The following is a 19134-nucleotide window of genomic DNA, read 5'->3' on the forward strand; positions in this document are numbered from 1 at the left end:
TCTACCGCTAGTCTATAAAAAACGTATTAATACGTGTCCCGCGCTCTACTACTACAGTCAACATAAAACGTATAAATACGTTTCCCGCATACAATGTGTTAATATAGACTAGAAGCCCGTTGCAGGAGGATTCCTGCAAGAATAGGGCTTCCTTGGGCCAATTGCGCCACCAAGCCCCGCCGCCCAGGGCCACAGGTGGGGGTCCTGCCCGCCCAGGGCCACAGACAGGGGTCCCGGCTGGGGGCGGGGCTTAGGTGGCACACGGGGGCCCCGGATGGCGGCTCGCGCTGGCCCACCCTGCCTGCAGTATGCAAATTAGCCACCATCTTTGTTGGCGGTTAATTTGCATATCGTGTTGATTAGCCAATGGGAGACATAGCAAAGGTATGGTCAATTACCATGTTTGTCTATTATTAGATAGGATAGAGCCCTCGTGCACGGGTGGGGGCCAGCTGGTTTGCCCTGAAGGGTGTCCCAGATCAGGGTGGGGGTTCCCTTGGGGCATGGGGCGGCCTGGGCAAGGGGCCTGTGGTGGTTTGCAGGCCAGCCACACCCCCATGGGGTGAGGGTCCCTGCTGGGGGGGTGTGGCCAGCCTGGGTGAGGGGCTGAGGGCTGTTTACAAGCTGGCCACACCCCCTTCAGGGAGGGGGTCCCTACTGGGGTGCCTGGCCAGCCTGGGTGAGGGGCTGATGGCTGTTTGCAGTCTGGCCACAGCCCCTTTAGGGTGGGGGTCCCCACGGGGGTGCCTGGCCAGCCTGGGTGAGGAGCTGATGGCTGTTTGCAGGCTGGCCATGGCTCCTGGTGACCCAAGCTCCCAGCCCCTCCTTTTTTCTTTTTTTTTTTCAGCGCCTCCTTGAGCAGAGAAAAGCAGGTATCTGGGATTTATTTATCTTCTATAATTGAAACTTTGTAGCCGTGAGTGGAGGCCAGGGCTGGCCAGGACAGGTGGAAGCTTGGCTTCTTCCATCGCTGGGGCCAACCCAAGCCTCCTGCTTGCTCCAGCTCTGTGGCCGCCGCCATCTTGGTTAGGTTAATTTGCATGCTTGCTCCTGATTGGCTGGTGGGCGTGGCTTGTGGGTGTAGCAGAGTGACACCAATTTGCATGTTTCTTTTTTATTAGTGTAGATGGTATGAAGTATATTCATACTGTTGTGCCCTTCACCACCTGGATCTCCACAATTCTTTTCATTTCACAAAACTGAAATCTGTCCTCATGAAACACTTACTAGTAACTCCCCATTCTCTCCCCTAGCCCCTGGCAGCCACCATTCTACCTCCTGGCTCTCTGATACTAAGTATCTCATGTAATTGGAGTCTTACCAGTATTTGTCTTTTTGTGACTGGCTTGTTTTATTAGTATAATTTCCTTAAGGTTTATCCATATTGTAGCGTGTGTCAGAATTTCCTTCTCTTTTAAGACTGAATAATATTTCATTGTATGTATATACCATACTATATTTATCCATTCATCCATCAATGGACACTCATGTTGATTCCATGTTTTACCCATTGTGCATAGTGCTGCTATGAATATGGGTGTACAGATATCTCTTTGAGACCCTGCTCTGAATTCTTTTGAGTGGAATTATACCCAGAAGTGGAATTGCTGGATCATATGGGAAATCCACTTTTATTTTTTTAAGGAACCACCATACTGTTGTCTACAATAGCTCTACCATTTTACATTCCCACCAAACAATTCCAGTATCTCTGAATTCTCCTCAACACTTTTTATTTTCTGGGATGTTGTTTTTTTATAGCAGCCATCCTAATGAGTATGATTTGGTATCTCATAATTTTGATTTGTGTTTCCCTAATTAGTAATGTTGAGCATCTTTTTGTGTGCTTATGGGCCATTTATAATTCTTCTTTAAAGAAATGTCTATTTTAAGTCCTTAGCCCATTTTTGAATTGTGTTGTTTGGGTTTTCTTGTCATTGATTTTTAGTTCTCTAAATTACGGATACTAATCCCTTATCAGAAAAAATTATTTGAAAATATTATTTCCTATTCTGTAGGTTGCTTTTTGGGTCACAATTTTCTTTTTAATTTTTATGAAGTCCAATTTGTCTATCTTTTTAGTTGCTTGTGCTCTTTGTGTCATATCCTCGAAGTCAACACCAAATCTAATGTTGTGAAGATTTTGCCCTGTGTTTTCTTCTAAATTTTTATAGATTTAGATTTTACATTAGGCCAGGACCATTTTGAGTTCATTTCTATGTATGGTGTTAGGTAAGATTCCACCTTCATTCATTTGCATGTGGATATCCAGTTTTCCCAGCACTATTTGTTGAAAAACTGTCTTTTTCCCCATTGAATGGTCATGACACCCTTGCTGAAAATCATTTCACTATTTTTGCAAAGGTCATTTCTGGACTCCCTATTATGTTCCATTGGTCTGTTATCTATCTTTATGCCATTACCATACTATTTTGATTATCATAGCTTTATAGTAAGTTTTGAAATCAGAAAGTGTGAGTTCTTCAGCATTGTTCTTGTCTTTTAGGATTGTTTGTGTTCTTTGAGGTCTCTTGAAATTCCTTATGTATTTTAGAATGGATTTTTCTATTTCTGTAAAAAATCAACATTGACATTTTGATAAAGATTGCATTAAATCTTTAAATCACTTTGGTAGTATTGACATCTTAATATAAGTCTTCTAATCCATGAATGTGGAATATCTTTCCATTTATCCATGTCTCTCAGGAACGTTTTATAGTTTTCAGTGAATAAGTATTTCACCTCCTGGGTAAAGGTAATTCTAAGTAGCTTATTCCTTTGATGCTAGTGTAAATGGAGTTGTTTTCTTAATTTGCTTTTTGCATTGTTTATTGTTAGTGCACAAAACTGCAACTGATTGTTGAGTGTTGACTTTGTATCCTGCTACTTTGCTGAATTTATTTATTCTAAGTTTCTTTTTATGGGATCTTTAGGGTTTTCTACATATAAGATCATAACATCTGTAAACAGATTATTTTATCTCATCCTTGCAATTTGAATGCTTTTTATTTCTTTTTCTTGCCTAACTGTTCTGGGTAGGACTTCTAATACTATGTTGAGGAGAAGTGACAAAAGTGGACATCTTTGCCTTGTTCCTGATCATAGAGGAAAAGCTTTCAGCCTCTCACCATTGAGTATGTTTGTTATGGAATTTTCATTTATGGTTTTTCTTACACTGTGGTAGTTTCCTTCTATTTTTAGTTTGTTGAGTGTTTTTATTATAAAAGGGTGTTGAATTTTATCAAAAGTTTTGTGTGTGTGTCAATTGAGATGATTATGAGGATTTTTTTCCTTTGTTCTGTTAATGTGATGTATTGCGTTGATAGATTTTTATATGTTGAACCATCCTTGCATTCCAGAAATAAATCCCACTTGGTCATGGTTTTTAACACTTTTACTATCTGCTGAATTCTGTTTGCTAATATTTTGTTAAGGATTTTAGTACCAATGTTCACAAGGGATATTGGTTTATGGTTTTCTTTTCTTGTAGTGTCTTTGTCTGGCTTTAGTATAAGGATAATGTTGGCCTCATGGAATGACTTAGGGAGTATTCCCTCCTCTTCAATTGTTGTTTGGTGAATTGAAAGGGGAAAGTTTGAGGAGTATTGGTGTTAGTTTTTCTTTAAATGTTTGGTAGAATTCACCAGTGAAGCCATCATGTCCAAGGCTTTTCTTTGTCAGGAGATTTTCAATTACTGACTCAATATCCTTACTACTTATAGATCAGTTCAGAATATCTATTTCTTCATGGTTTGGTCTTCAGAGGTTTTGTGTTTCTCAGAATTTGTCCATTTTATCTAGGTTACAGTTACTTATAATACTCTCTTACAACCTTTTCCATTTCTGTGGAACCCATAGTGAAGTCCCTACTGGATTTGGACCTCAGCTATTAGCTGAACACCTTGGACAAGTTACGTACACTTACTCTCCGTTTCCTTGGCTATGAAATGGTATAATAGTACCTATGTCCGAGGACTGTTGTAAGTGCTAAATGATGTAGCCTAGCCCTGGCCGTTTGGCTCAGTGGATGAAGGGTCCCGGGTTCGATTCCCGGTCAAGGGCACATACCTCGGTTGCAGGTTCTATCCCTGTCCTGGTCGAGGTGCGTGCAAGAGGCAACCAATCAATGAATCTCTCTCACATCAATGTTTCTTTCTATCTGTCTCTTCCCCTCCTTTCTACTCTCTCTTTAAAAAAAATCAATGGAAAAATATCCTCTGGTGAGGATTAACAAAAATTAATCAAAAATAGATGATGTGGCATAGTGTCTGATAGAGAGTAACCATAGAAGATATTTCATTGTCATTTCATCCTTTCTATTTTCTTCAAGGGCTTTTGGTCCATGTTTTGCACTCAGTTACTTCTCCAGAGATTTATTTGGGTTCCCTGTGTGAGATAGGATTACCTTTATTTCTACTCACAGTGTGAGCCCTTGTCCCAGCCCTGCCACCATCTCCTTTTCTCGATTTGTGTTTGATGCCTCTATTAGCTTTCTATTGCCACATAATAAGTTACCTCAAAACTTAGAGATTTAACACAATACGCATTTACTATCCTGTAATTTATTCAGCTTGTGAATTTAGGAGTGGCTTGGCCGGGTGAGTCTAGCTCAGGCGCCCTGATGAGGTGCAATTGGCCAGGGATGAGGTCATCTCAAGTCTTGACTGGGATAAGGACCTGCTTCTAAGACAGCTCCCTTCCCCGGCTGTTGGCTGGAAGCCTCCGTTCCTCCCTCGGGGGCTTCCGCAAAGGTTGCTTGAGAGGGTTCCCGTTCAGCTGGCTCCCCCTTTAGCAGGTAATCCAAGAGAACCGGGCAAAACCACAGGGTCTTCGATGACCTAGTCTTAGATGTCACACACCGTCTCTTCCAGGTTATTCTGTCGGTCGTACAGGCCGGCGATGATTCAGTGTGTGGGCGGACTTCGTGAGGACATGGATACCAGGAGGCAAGAATAATTTGGGGCCACCCTGGAAGCTGTCTCCCACAGAGACAAAATTATTTTTCCCTTTAGGTGTTTCCTGTATTTTGTCGTTGCTATTCTGTTCTTTCCTATGTAAATATTTTTGAAAGTTTTCCTTACAATTTTATTGTAATGAAAATTTCTTTCTTTGAGTTAGAGCAAAGAGTAAGATTTTCTACCAGTACACTTTATTATGTGGGCCTCTTTTAATTTATTAAGTGTGTGATGTGTATGTGGGGTGTGTGTGTGTGTGTGTGTGTGTGTGTGTGTGTGTGTGTTGTGTTGGGGGTGAGGGGAGCAGGGCCAATCCGGGTGCCGTCTTTCTGGCCCCGAGGTTCTCTCCTCCCCCACCTGTAGCAGGCGGATCAGGGTGGTACGCACGGCACTCCCACTGGGTCTCTCCCCGATGGGGGCTGCAGGGTGAAGGGTACTGGAGAACAGAGCTGGGCCCACATCCGGTGTTCAGCTGTGAGCGGCCTCCCTGACTAAGGTCCCACAGTGGCCATTACCAGTGGTTGATGTCTCTGGACCCGTTGGCTCTGACTGTCCCAGCTCAACTCCCTGTAGTTTCCAGGTTCTTCAGGGCCCTAGTCTGCCACTCACACTACTTTCTCAGCCCCATCTCACCGTGTTGTCTCCGCCCTCCTCTTGAACCAGCCTCTGCCTGGGCAGGAGCTCCCTTCCTGTGGCTGGCTTTCTGTCCGGCATATCTGTCACCTCCTGCAGGAAGCCCTCCTGGATTCCCTGGTGCTTCCTCTGAGCTTGCTTTGATCTCGGCAACTGTCAAAGCCTACATACTGGGTCACAGCCATTACTTGCAGGATCATGGTCTCTTGTCCTATCCATGTGCGCATGTCAGGGAGGCAGGGTCATGTCCTGTTCACCCCTAACTATGCCAGGACCAGCCCCTCTCACCGTAAACCCCGGTGTAGTAACACCTGCCCCCGCCTCCCGCCATCCACCTCCTCTCAAACATAAGAGGTTCCCACAGCGGTGATGCCCGTAACTGCGCTAAAGTGCCCTGATGCCTGTTTCCCCCAAAGTTCTCCAGGCACCGCCTCACACCCCCAGTCCTGTGAGAGCCCAGCCAGCTAGTGCTGCCCTCACCAACAGGACCCCGAGTTCCTGGCAAGGCCACAACTTCTTTGGGCCTGCCCTGTGATCTGGGGGCTTTGAGAGGCAGCTTGGGGGCGGGGGGTGGGTGTGAGGTTGCAGGGGTCTCCAGCAGAACATCTGAGCCGAGCCCCTTCCCCACCTTCCCACAGAGAGTTCTCATTCCTCTCACATCTGGTCCCTATGCCCAGCCAGCCCGCCCAGCCTCCAGGTCTTCTCCCTGCCTGTGTGGCCGCCGGATGGGCCCGGGCACAGGGAGCAGCACGCGACGGGGAAACAGATCCGTGAACACCTGCCGGGGCACAGCCATTGGCTCTGGGAAGGCCCCCCAGTCCCGGGCACCCGCTGCCTGCCGGCCCCTCTATTCCACCTCCAGGCCTTTCTCCCTAACCCAGTGATGGCGAACTTTTTGAGCTCGGCGTGTCAGCATTTGGAAAAACCCTAACTTAACTCTGGTGCTGTGTCACAGATAGAAATTTTTTGATATTTGCAACCATAGTAAAACAATGATGTATATTTTTGATATTTATTTTATATATTTAAATGCCATTGAACAAAGAAAAATCAACCAAAAAAATGAGTTCGCCTGTCAGAGGTGACATAGGTGTCATAGGTTCGCCATCACTGCCCTAACCAGTCAGTGTGGGGCCATTTGGACAAATAGGAGGAATCAAGTACCAAGGCCCGTCCCCACGCCAGCCTGGACCTCACGCACCCCTCCCCCGCTGCCCTTCCTCCCGGTCACCCCCAGCCGACCCCTCTGCCCTGCCCCCAGCACCCTCCCCAGGGTCCTCACAATGCTTTCAGTTCCCAAGAATCGGGCCGTCTTCCGACGACGGAGGCTCCGGGGCAGGGACAGCGGTGAACGTGCTAATCCCACCCAGAACTGAGCCCAGAGCCTGCAGTCTCTGTGCCCACTCGATGCTTGTGGCCCATCCAGGGCCCCTTAGCCCAGGTGCTGGCTGACCCTCGGTGTGTGCCACCCCCACCGTCGGGACCAGGAGGGGCTCCAAGACCCCTCATGGGCCTCTGTCTGCAGCGGCCGCTCTTCCCTGTTGCAGGACGTCAGGGACCACCCACCGGTGCTGCCAAGATGCTCCGAGGCTCCCGCTCCATCCTCCTGCTCTGGGGCCTCCTGGGGACCCTGCACGCCCAGCAGCAGGAGGTCATCGCACCCGAGACATCGGAGAGAGGCAGCAACTGCCCAGGTACAGCCGCGGGGGCCGGGGCTCCTGGGTGACCAAAGCGGGCAGCAGGGACAGCCGGTTGGGAGCCGGGGCCCAGCGTGCCGGTGAGGCTGGTGGGGGGCAGAGCCCAGGACCACCCGTGCGCACAGAGCCCCGGGATGGCTCACCACAGCCCCTCCGTGTGCAGCCCCCTGACTCCTCCTGTGTCCCCCAGAGAAAGCCGACTGCCCGGTCAACGTGTACTTTGTGCTGGACACCTCGGAGAGCGTCACCATGCAGTCCCCCACCGACAGCCTGCTCTACCACATGCAGCAGTTCGTGCCGCAGTTCATCAGCCAACTGCAGGACGAGCTGTACCTGGACCAGGTGGCCCTGAGCTGGCGCTACGGCGGCCTGCACTTCTCCGACCAGGTGGAGGTGTTCAGCCCGCCGGGCAGCGACAGGGCCTCCTTCACCAAGGGCCTGCAGAGCATCCGCTCCTTCCGCCGCGGCACGTTCACCGACTGCGCGCTGGCTAACATGACCCGGGAGATCCGGCAGCACAGGAGCAACGGCGCCGTCAACTTCGCGGTGGTCATCACCGACGGCCACGTCACTGGCAGCCCGTGCGGTGGCATCAAGATGCAGGCTGAGCGGGCCCGCGAGGAGGGCATCCGGCTCTTCGCCGTGGCCCCCAACAGGAACCTGAACGAGCAGGGCCTGCGGGAAATCGCCAGCACGCCCCAGGAGCTCTACCGCAGCAACTACGCCACCATGCTGCCCGACTCCACCGAGATCGACCAGGACACCATCAACCGCATCATCAAGGTCATGGTGAGCGACTGCGGCGCCCCCTCCTCCCAGGGCCACGGTCCACCCCCTGGGTGTGGGGTGGGGAGTGAGGTGCAGAGCCCTGGGACCTGGTCACTGGGCATCAGCGACCCCCTTGGTGAATGAAGGGGGTGAGCTCTGGTCAGGGCCCTGCCTTCTCCGATGTCCCGCGTTCTCTGCTGGATGCGGAGCTGCCTGATCACCAGCTCATGGCTAACCAGGGTTTCTCTCTGTCTTTTCTACAGAAACATGAAGCCTATGGAGAGGTGAGAGGCATTTCTGTCCATGCCAGCCCCGCCGGGTGTGCCCTGGGGCCTCTGAGGCGCTAACCCAGCAAAGATCACACGCCTCGCTTGCCAGCCCCCTGGCACTCCCCGGAGGCAAGGGAGAGAGGCCCCTCTGCTCCACGTAGGGCCTGAGACTCTTGAGTTTGGGACAAAGGGCTTCTGACCTGAACCAGGCTGTTTAAACCCAGGAGGTCGGCATTAGGGTCACCCACTTATCACACGCCAAGCTGAGCGTTGAGTTTGAGGGTGGCTCTCTGGACTGACAGGCTCCGTCCACCTGAGCCAGTCCAGGAGAAGATGGGCGGCGGTTGGGTGCCCAGTGCAGGATCTGCAGCCCTGGGTCCCTGACATGGCCCCACTCCTGTGCATCCCAGCTCACAGCCCAGGAAGGAGTGCTTCCCACTCAGCTCGGCTCCTACAAGCACACCCTCCCCTAGAAAGCTGCTCACAGCACAGCGGGGTAACACGCAGGCACAAGGACTATTAGCCTAGCCAACCGCTGTTCAGTCCTTGCTACTGTCAGTCATTGCTCAACCCAGCCTCGGTTTCCAAAACTTGACTAGAGCCTACGGAGAGCCCCACCCTGGTGGGCACCTCCTGAGCCTGGTCCTTCCTCCAGCCCCGTGCTCGGGACAGCCCACCCTCAGCAGTCCCGGGGACCTCCACTCCCCCTCCCTCTCAACTGGGACCCATCATTCTGGCCTCACTTCCTTCTTGTTTCAGTGCTACAAGGTGAGCTGTCTGGAGATCCCTGGGCCCCCTGGCCCCAAGGGCTACCGTGGACAAAAGGTAAGCTACCCAGACCACCCTGGGGTCTGCCCGGAAGCCCGGAAGCCCGGAAGCCCCCGCCCCCTCTTGAACTATGAATTCAGGGCCAACTAAACCTCCATGGGCGCAACACTTCTGACCCGGAAGGAACTAAAATTCCATTTTTATCTACTTCCTTTTAAATGGCATTTTGAGAAGAGTAGGGGTACTTTTTAAGTGAAGATTTGCCATTAAAATACTTTTATAAAATAATCAAGTTGGTGTCTTGAGCAGCGTGCCCTCAAGGGTGGGTGCCTTCTAGGCCGGTGTCGCCGCTGCAGGGGCCTGGCGGGTGCCCCACCCCGGGGCTGTCCGTCAGAGCTCAGAGAAACAGGATCAAAACGGGCCCTGGTCTGACAGAGGCCAGGGTTCTCGGGGGCAGCTGGCCCTACTCTACGACGTCCCCGCGGCATTGCCGTTGTCACCGGGGTGGGACCAGCAGCCAAGTCACTCTAACCCTGAGATGTACTCTTCCACCTCCCAGAAGCCAGTGACAGGGTCCCTGGTGGCCCAGCCTGCCCCTCCCTGCCTTGGTTTACCCCTTTTGTGTCGTCTGCTTGCAGGGCGCCAAGGGCAACATGGGGGAGCCTGGAGAGCCTGGACAGAAGGGCCGACAGGTAAGTGTCCCCCCACCCGCTGCAGCAGCTCCTGCTCTCCAGGCTGAGGTTACACCCACGGCCCTCTTTTCTTTTCCCACAGGGGGATCCAGGCATTGAAGGTCCCATCGGATTCCCAGGACCCAAGGCAAGTTGCCCCTGGCCCCGCCCCAGTGGCTGGGGACTTGGGGACAAGCCCAGGGCTGCCTGGCTCCAGGTGGGGCCAGCCCATAGGATCGAGATGTCTCTGGCCCAGCCAGCCCTCCCTCTCCCGCCCCCCCACGCCCCACCGCCCCCCGACCCAGGGAAGTGAAGCACCATTCTGAGTGTTGTCCCCAAACCTAGTGTCTAGCCTGAGCCCTGGTCAGGCCTCCCAGCCTGAGGCCACCGGCCACCGCCCGCTCTGGTGGTCTGCTGGGTCCCGTGCACACGCCCCGCCATAACGCTGCTTTTCTTTCCTTCCGACCTCAGGGTGTTCCTGGTTTCAAAGGAGAGAAGGTGAGATTTCGAGTCGGAGCAGCCAGACTGCACACGGCCTCTGCGTGAGCCTCGGCCCCAGCTCCCCGGTGTCCTCAGGGAGCTTGTGACTCCTGCTGGGGTCATGATGGGCTTCGTGCTGGCGGTGGCCTTGGTCTGGGGTCCTTCTGGCCTCATGTTTGCCGAGGGCAGACTTGGGTCCCTAAGGCAGCGGGTCTGTGATGCTGGAGGCCTGAGCTAATGGCCGCACTTTCCTTCTGCAGGGAGAATTTGGAGCCGATGGGCGGAAGGTAAGCCAGGTGGTAGGCTGGGCGAGCAGGGCACCCCCCTTCCTGTTGCTCCGAGGGGATGATGATCAGGGATGACGAGAATCCCTCTTCCTCCTCCCCACAGGGCGCCCCTGGCCTGGCCGGCAAGAACGGGACCGATGGACAGAAGGTAACGCTCCTGGGTCTGCGTGCTGGGCCGGGCATGAGGGTCGTGCACAGCGGTACTTTCTCAGTCTCTCAGATCCCTCCCTGGGGCCAGGCCTCTAGACCTGGCCCACTGGCCACTGCCCGCAGTTTGTGGCTTCAGCACCCCAGTTTCAACCTGTCCAGGGGATGCAGGACAAACGAGGGCATCACGGAGCGTGATTAGGCATTTGCTTCTGAAAACCAGGGCCGAGCCCTGTAGGAACTTCCAAGTCTACTCTGCAGAACCTCAGAATGGCCGAGTGGTAGTTCGCACACATACACACGTGTACACAAGCATCAAGTGCACTCACACATGCACACATGCCTCACATGCACACAGGCATGCACACACATGAAGGGGGCACTGTGGACACTCGTGCTCACAGCTGCAGCCAGGGACTCTCCCTCCTCCACAGAGATGCCATCGTAACATTCAAGCCATTAAAGGGCACAGTCACACGCATGTGCCCAGTGGGTATAGACCAACATGGACTTCGCCTGCCATTTACACCTGTCATTGGTGCATCGTCCCCTGAATCTCGCCCCTGACACATCTGCTCCCCTCTCGTCTTTCAGGGCAAGCTGGGGCGCATTGGACCCCCTGGCTGCAAGGGAGACCCCGGGAGTCGGGTAAGCATGGCCTTGGCTCCTCCTCACATTAAGGTGGTGCCCTGTAGAGGCTCCAGGCACCAGGTGGGAGTGGGGAAGCTGGGAGTCCCTGAGCTTGGATTCTTCCTTCAGCCCTGCCCTGCCTGTCCCTGACCCCACCCAGGGGTCAGCCTGAGCTGGGGCCACAACAGGACGAAATGGCCTCTGGGGCTTCCCAGAGTCATGACGAGCTCGGCTCTGAGGTTTGTCGAGCGTCCTGCCCAGCCCCGGTGGATTCCGGCCACTGAGACCCAGGCGGAGCGTCCAGTTCAGACATTGCGGGGGACGCTGGTCACCTCCCCCATGTCAGCTAACCCTGTGCTAACGGGGGAACCCCAAGTGCAGCTCGCAGCAAGAGACCCAGGACAGCCTCTCTCCCCCTTCCCTCACAGGGCCTCGACGGCTACCCAGGGGACGCAGGCAGCCCTGGGGAACCCGGAGACCAAGGTGCCAAGGTAGGCGGCCTCGCCAGGGTGGTGGCGGCCGGAGCAGAACGGGTCACTGCCCTCCAGGTGCCCCGCCTCTGGGGGAGGCATCTGGGCCGAGGAGCACAGCGGAGGGGACCTGTCCCCGCAGACCAGGCAGTCGGGGGGAGAAGGCTTAGGCGTGTTCTGCCTGGGAGGCTGTGGGGTGCCCATGCTGAGGGGGTTGTAGGGTGCCCTCAGGAGCTTCACCAGCTCATGTCTACCTCAGGACCGTGTGTCCTGGCTCAGGCAACTGCAGGGTGCCTGAATGGCCGTAGCAGCAAGCCCACCCTCCTCCCAGGCCTCCAGGGGGCTCCCGTGGAAGGCTCTCAGATGCCTGTGGGGTTCTGCCTCTTAGGCCACCTGAGGCACCACTGTGCTGCCTGCATCCGCTCCCCTGGCTGCCCAGGACCCTGGAGGACCAGGAAGGCAGCCTGTCCCCGAGAAGTCAGCATGCACAGACAAGGCCATGTCCAATTAATTCACCTGGAGCTTCATGGGGGCCCTGCCCCCCAAGAGTGTGCTCCGCCTACATGGGAGGGGAGGCACGAGCTCCCAGCGCCTCCAGAGCCCTGCCCATGGCCAGCACCCAAAGGACGTGACGCTGATTTCTCCAAATCCTTCCAGGGGGACGCTGGCCGCCCAGGACGCAGAGGGCCCCCAGGAGAGGACGGGGCCAAGGGAAGCAAGGCAAGTGCCCCTGAGGGTCCCTGCTGTCCTGCCCCCGCCACACACCAGCAGTGCCCACTGGACCCACCGAAGTGGGAAGCAGTCGGGACAGCCCATGCCCTGAGCAGGCCACCAGCCTCTCTGTCCCACTGCCAGACCAAGGGAGGCCGAGCCTGCCGAAGTGGCCCGGGCCGTCCTGCCTGGCTGAGCTGTTACCTCTCCGCAGGGCTATCAAGGCAACAACGGAGCCCCAGGAAGTTCCGGCGTGAAAGGAGCCAAAGGCGGGCCCGGGCCCCGGGGACCCAAAGGCGAGGCTGTGAGTTCACATCCCTCAGGCCCCTCAGGCCCAGGGTCCAGAGCACGCCTCCTCCAGCCGCCTGCCCAGCCCTCCTGGCTGTGCCCTGCTCGGGGCCTCTGAGCCCCAGGGGTCCCCAGTGCTTCCATGACCCCATCGCCGCAGAGGAAGGGTTCAGCCACCCCCCTGCCAGACACTCAGTGCCCATGAGGTGGCTAATGTCCCCCCCTTGCCCTCCTGGCAGGGCACCTCTGAGGGCTCAACATAAACCTGGGCACACACTCCATGGGTCCCCTATAGCATCCTCACCCCACCCGCCCAACCTGGAGTGTCCTGCCTCTGGACGGAAGGGCCCAGCCCCAGGGCGGATCCTCCAGGGCATGTGTCCTGAGGCCTGGCCTGGCCCGGCCGGAAGGGGCTGAGTGACTACACCCATAGCCGGTCCAAGCCAGGTCCCAGTCGGTCCACTGGAACTCACCCTGGACAGACAGCTGACCGGGAGCCCTCCCTCATTTCCTAAATCCTCGGCTGGGACCAAACCCCCCTGGCAGAGAATGAGGATCTGGGCTGAAGCCCTCTTGAGGGGCCTCCAGACCCCAAAGCCAGAGTCCTCATGGGTAGAGTGTGGGTCCTCCTGTGGCCCCCACCATCAGGGCCCCCACCCACACACCCACTCTCTGCAGGGGCGCAGGGGAGACCCTGGCACCAAGGGCAGCCCAGGCGGCGAGGGCCCCAAAGGCGAGAAGGTGAGTGTTTGTGTCGGGGAAACGGGGTGCCGAAGCCACGTCTGCCTCTGCACCGGGTTCTCACGGTGGTGCTGGTGGTTCCCGGTGACAAGGGAGAACAGAAGGGACCCGGGGCCTCTGTCGGTGGGACACCCTCTGCAGGGTCTGGGGAAGCAGGCGGCAGCCAGGGCGCCCCCACCTGCACTACCCGCTGGGGAAGCCGGGGCACGCACAGCCGTGCAGGCTGCGGGCTGCTCGTCAGCACCCGCCACACCCGCTCCTGGGGGTGGTGCAGGAGGTCCTGTCGCCATGATAAATCCGCGTTTCCCGTGAGGTATGGAGAAGGGCTCGGAAGAGGGGCCCCCTCTGCTGGGAACGCGTGGGGACCCCTGCCCTGAGGGGCTGAGCGGGCAGGGCCGCTATCTCAGCCTCACCCGCCACAACCTGGGGTCCTCTCCAGGCCGTTCAGTGGCCCCTCCTCCACCTCCTGCCACACACGCCACAGATAACTGGGTCTCTCTTCTCACAGGGGGATCCCGGCCCCGAGGGACCCCGGGGCCTGGCTGGGGAGGTTGGCGGCAAAGGAGCCAAGGTAAGTGGGTGGCAGGCGGCACCCAGCACCCTGGCTGGAGGGGGATGAGCCTGGGACCCCCTGTCCTTCCCTCCCTGCAGACCCTGCCAGGTCTGTGGTCAGGGCTGAGGACCGAGGCCATGCCCAGGACCTCCTGGGGGGCAGCGGCCCCCCTCCCCACCCTTCACCGTCTACAGTGCTGATGACAGGATCTCTGAGGCGCCCTTTCTTTCCAGGGAGACCGCGGCCTGCCTGGACCCAGAGGCCCCCCTGGGGCTCTGGGGGAGCCTGGGAAGCAGGTCAGTGGCAGGACCGGGGAGGGGCCTGTGGTTCTGGGACTCAGGTCCCCGTCTGTCCTTCAGCCTCAGCGTCTCACTCCCCTGCTCTGCAGTCCTCTTGTCCTGAGCAGGACACTGTCCCCTCACATCCTGGCCCTGCTCTGAGGGGTCTAGCTTTACCAGGTCAGGGTGGTGAGCCAGAGGCAGGGGTGGGTCCTGGGTGCCCCGAGGGGGAATGTGCAAGAGGAGGGACCAGGCAGTGACCCTGAGGGCAGCAGAGCAGCAGGACGGTGTTGCCTAGTGGTCAGAGCTAGACACAGTCAGTCTGCTTGTCCCAACTCCCCACTTTCTCTCTGACCTCAGGGATCTCGGGGAGACCCCGGTGATGCTGGTCCCCGTGGAGACTCCGGACAGCCTGGCCCAAAGGTACACCCCCTCCTGCCTGGATGGGAAAGAGGTGGGGGGAGGGTTAGGCTGTTCTCAGCTCTAGCCTGGAGTGTGCCTGCCAGCCCTGGGTGTGGGAGGACGGCAGGGGGCCAGGCAGCCCTCCCGTCCTCACCTGGGGGGTAGCACACCCTCCCCAAGGCCCCATCTGGTCAGACAAGCCACCCAGACCCTGGGCCTCGGTCCATGCTGACTATTCACATTTCCCTCTGACCTTCCCTGACCGGCCTCCCCCTTCCTCCAGGGAGACCCGGGCAGACCTGGATTCAGCTACCCAGGACCCCGAGGAGCGCCTGTGAGTCCTGGCACGGGATTGGAGCCCCAGGGAGGGGTGGGCATTGCCGGGAGGGCCCTGAAGATTCCCTCTAGTTCCCTGGAGGGCCTCCCCACGGGGGACAGGGTGCGAGGGGCTCGGGAGTCACACGTTGAGTGCAGACGCAGGTCCCCAGAAATTGTCTGGGACTCAGCCCAGGCAGCATTCGCCCCCAGATTGTGACAACTGAGACCACCGTGAGGGAAGGGAGGAGGCAGCAGAAAACCTCCAGGTCCCCAGCTATGCCCCAGGGGTCAGCACACCAGCTCTCGGGGGTCTGTGCTGAGTAACCCCCACCTGTGCTTTCTTCCAGGGAGAAAGAGGCGAGCCAGGCCCACCTGGCCCCGAGGTACGGAGGGCCCCTCTGCACCTGCCTTGGGTGGTCGGTGCCCTGCTCCAGTGGCTGGAGCGCCGCGCCCTCACCCCGGGCTTGGCACCAGCAGCTGCCCCATGCTGAGTGCTGAGTGTGGTCGCCAGCTGGCTGAGTACTAGACTCTCTCAAACCAAAACCCGTGCTCACCTGAAACGCCCTGTGCTGCTGCCACCTCACTGACCCCTAGAGCCAGGCCCGGGTTTTCCTGGACAAAACACGTCTGTGTCCCCGGAAGACCCACTGGAGGTCTTGGGAGACTGGGAGGGGGCAAGCAGAGCTCTCCCACGATGTCCCTCCACTGGGCTAACCTGTGCCCTGTGTCCCAGGGGGGCAGAGGCGACTTCGGAGTGAAAGGAGCACCTGGGCGGAAAGGAGAAAAGGGCGAGCCTGTAAGTGTCCTCCTCATCCCTCCTCCCTCCTCCTTTCTCAGCCCTCCTCTCTCCTCATCCCTCCTCCTCCTTCCTCCTCCTCTCTCCTCATCCCTCCTCCTCCCCCTCCCTCCTTCTCTCTCCTCATCCCTCCTCCTCCTTTCTCAGCCCTCCTCCTCCCCCTCCCTCCTCCTCTCTCCTCATCCCTCCTCCTCCCCCTCCCTCCTCCTCTCTCCTCATCCCTCCTCCTCCCCCTCCCTCCTCCTCTCTCCTCATCCCTCCTCCTCCCCCTCCCTCCTTCTCTCTCCTCATCCCTCCTCCTCCTTCCTCCTCCTCTCTCCTCATCCCTCCTCCTCCCTCCTCCTTTCTCAGCCCTCCTCCTCCTCCTCTCTCCCCTGCCTTCCTCCTCTCTCCCCTGCCTTCCTCCTCTCTCCTCCTCCTAAAAGCAAGGGAGGTGTATAGGTGTTTGCTGAGCCGACCTGCTTTTTTTCCTTCTCAGGCAGATCCTGGTCCCCCTGGTGAGCCAGGCCCTCGGGGGCCGAGAGGATCCCCAGGACCCGAGGTAGGTCAGTTCCCCGTCCATAGGGCCCTCAGGCCATCGCCTCTGGGCCAGTCAGGTCAACACACACCCTGAACCACAGGGCTCTGCCTGTGGTGGAAGCTCAGGGCCAGGTGCAGGGACCCTGCTCAGACTCAGTGGTCACCTCTCACTGTCGTCCTTCTTCTCCAGGGAGAGCCTGGACCCCCCGGAGACCCCGGCCTCACGGTAGGTACCAGTTGGGGATGGAATCGGTGTCCTCCCTCCTAAAACCGAAGAGCAAGGACAGTGTCAGAGGGCGAGGTCAGAAGGCAAGATCAGCAGGGGTGTTAGCATGAAGTCAGCAGGTCACGGTCAGCAGGGCAAGGTCAGCGGGGAGGTCAGCAGGAGGTCAGCAGGTCACGGTCAGCAGGGCAAGGTCAGCGGGGAGGTCAGCAGGAGGTCAGCAGGGTGAGGTCAGAGGCGAGGGGAGCAGGGCTACGGTCCCCTGGCCCCTCTCGGGTTGCCGTCCTGGCTGGACTGACCCACTGTGTTGCAGGAGTGCGACGTCATGACCTACGTGCGGGAAACGTGCGGGTGCTGTGGTGAGTCTCAGCCCCCACACGGGGGTGCTGCTGGGCTGCCCGGCTCTCATCCAGCAGTCAGGGTCATCATCCAAGGGTTGGGGTCACGCCCGGAGGTCGGGGTCATCAGAGTCCCACCCTCCCCCTGGTGGTGATCATTTCCCACAGTGCACCGGGCTGTGCGCCCTGTGGGGGGGTGTCCTGGGCAGGGACGGGTGCACGCAGCCATCGCCCCTCTGCCGGCCCACAGACTGTGAGAAGCGGTGTGGCGCCCTGGACGTGGTGTTCGTCATCGACAGCTCTGAGAGCATCGGCTACACCAACTTCACGCTGGAGAAGAACTTCGTCATCAACGTGGTCAACAGGCTGGGGGCCATCGCCAAGGACCCCAAGTCCGAGACAGGTCAGCTGCACCCTCAGGGGCGGGGGCAGGAGACCCTGGGCAGGACACCCGGACATCCAGTCCTGGGAGGGATGTTAGCTTGGCCAAGGGTCCCACGGCCCCCACTTGAGGGTGGCGAGCGCGTGGGGTGACGCAGACAGCCTCTCACGCCCGCACCTGGCCGCCGCAGGGACCAGAGTGGGCGTCGTGCAGTACAGCCACGAGGGCACCTTCGAGGCCATCCAGCTGGACGACGAGCGCATCAACTCGCTGTCCAGCTTCAAGGAGGCCGTCAAGAACCTCGAGTGGATCGCGGGCGGCACCTGGACGCCCTCCGCCCTCAAGTTCGCCTACAACAAGCTGATCAAGGAAAGCCGGCGCAAGAAGACCCGCGTGTTCGCCGTGGTCATCACGGACGGCCGACACGACCCCCGGGACGATGACCTCAACCTGCGGGCGCTGTGCAACCACGATGTCACAGTGACAGCCATCGGCATCGGGGACATGTTCCATGAGAAACACGAGAGCGAGAACCTCAACTCCATTGCGTGCGACAAGCCCCAGCAGGTGCGCAACATGACGCTGTTCTCCGACCTGGTGGCCGAGAAGTTCATCGACGACATGGAGGACGTCCTGTGCCCGGGTGAGCGGCGCTGGGCCTCCCGCCTCCCCGGCCTGGCCAGCCCTTGTCCCTGCAGGAGGGAAGGGGACCCTGGGAGGGCAGAGGCTGGGTGTCTGTGGGCCACCGAGGGAGCCCAGCCCACCCTGGACAGTGGAGCCTGACCAGGACCCCTGGCCTCCTTTCCTCTCTCCTAGACCCCCAGATCGTGTGCCCGGACCTTCCCTGCCAAACAGGTAACACGGGGAGCCACCGAGCACCCCTCAGACTAGCAGTGACAGGGACCCAGAGGACCTTGCAAGGAATGCACTGTGGGCGCCCCCCCCCGCTTAGTGAGGCCCGTGGGTTTCTCAGACCCCTGGGCCTCAGCATGTCTGAGAAGGGGCTGGGGGGCCCAGGGTTTGGTGTCTCCAGTGCCATTGCTGTCCCACCCACTTGGCACATGTGGGGAGGGGTGCCGAGGGCCTGGCCCTGCACTTGGTGCCCAGGGGAGAGACAGACCCCCAGGGTCATGCCCCCGGCCGCCAAAGGTGAAAGCCCTGGATCCAGTAAAGAAAATGGTTAATTTAAAACCTCTGGGAGGTGAACACAGAGACTGAAGGCACCTCGAGGCCCCTGGGGGCTCATCCATCTTCCCTCTGGGAAGGACTCCAGCCTGTGTTTAGGGGACCCGCCCAACTGGTGCATTGTGTGCGTGGCTGGCCCTGGAGGCACAGAGAGGCTGTCCCCAAGGGGTCCCCTCAAAACAGCGTTGTCACTCCTCTGGGCATCATGCTGCCACCTCTGCCCCAGGGTGGCAGGAGCTGAGCCCCCGTTGGCAATCCGTGCATCCTGCCGGCCTGGGTCTTGGAGCCATCCTGGCCCCTCCTGCTGGGTTATGGGCACCTGCCTGTCCCCTCCCAGGAGCGTTGAGGTGGGACTGGAGCTGGCTCTGGAAGGCGGAGCCGCGTAGAGGGGCGGGGCCGTGTTGGCAGGTTGGCAGAGGGCACCCACATCTGCGTGTACACTGGGCTTGTGCGCAGGCTCCTGGCCCGGCAGCCAGGGCCCACCAGGCAGGTTCGAAGGTGCTGAGGTGCCTGAGGGAAGGAACATATTGAGTTGGGGGCCAGGGTTCCCACTTATTCTGACAGAGAACTTTCAAGGAAATGCTCATGGAAGTCATACGTGTGACCCAGCTGTGGAGTCATCCAG

The 19134-nt window shown here is 57.5% G+C and overlaps 1 protein-coding gene across 1 annotated transcript in view; it reads left to right on the forward strand.

The window, feature by feature from the left end:
• COL6A2 (collagen type VI alpha 2 chain) overlaps positions 1–19134 on the forward strand; it is a 28256-nt gene that overhangs the window by 3633 nt on the left and 5489 nt on the right. Inside the window, exons 2-27 of the mRNA XM_081087284.1 lie at positions 7136–7282; positions 7476–8074; positions 8317–8337; positions 9082–9147; positions 9729–9782; positions 9865–9909; positions 10233–10259; positions 10502–10528; positions 10632–10676; positions 11270–11323; positions 11734–11796; positions 12433–12495; positions 12701–12790; positions 13453–13515; positions 14024–14086; positions 14302–14364; positions 14707–14769; positions 15032–15082; positions 15414–15449; positions 15800–15862; positions 16341–16403; positions 16572–16607; positions 16918–16963; positions 17193–17345; positions 17515–17967; positions 18141–18179. Of these exons, the coding sequence (XP_080943410.1) occupies positions 7168–7282; positions 7476–8074; positions 8317–8337; positions 9082–9147; positions 9729–9782; positions 9865–9909; positions 10233–10259; positions 10502–10528; positions 10632–10676; positions 11270–11323; positions 11734–11796; positions 12433–12495; positions 12701–12790; positions 13453–13515; positions 14024–14086; positions 14302–14364; positions 14707–14769; positions 15032–15082; positions 15414–15449; positions 15800–15862; positions 16341–16403; positions 16572–16607; positions 16918–16963; positions 17193–17345; positions 17515–17967; positions 18141–18179 (2461 nt within the window). The 5' untranslated portion in view covers positions 7136–7167. The remainder of the gene's footprint in view (positions 1–7135; positions 7283–7475; positions 8075–8316; positions 8338–9081; positions 9148–9728; positions 9783–9864; positions 9910–10232; positions 10260–10501; positions 10529–10631; positions 10677–11269; positions 11324–11733; positions 11797–12432; positions 12496–12700; positions 12791–13452; positions 13516–14023; positions 14087–14301; positions 14365–14706; positions 14770–15031; positions 15083–15413; positions 15450–15799; positions 15863–16340; positions 16404–16571; positions 16608–16917; positions 16964–17192; positions 17346–17514; positions 17968–18140; positions 18180–19134) is intronic.

Source organism: Myotis nattereri (genome assembly GCF_964212035.1).
Source record: "Myotis nattereri genome assembly, chromosome: 3".
Classification (NCBI taxonomy): Eukaryota; Metazoa; Chordata; class Mammalia; order Chiroptera; family Vespertilionidae; genus Myotis; species Myotis nattereri.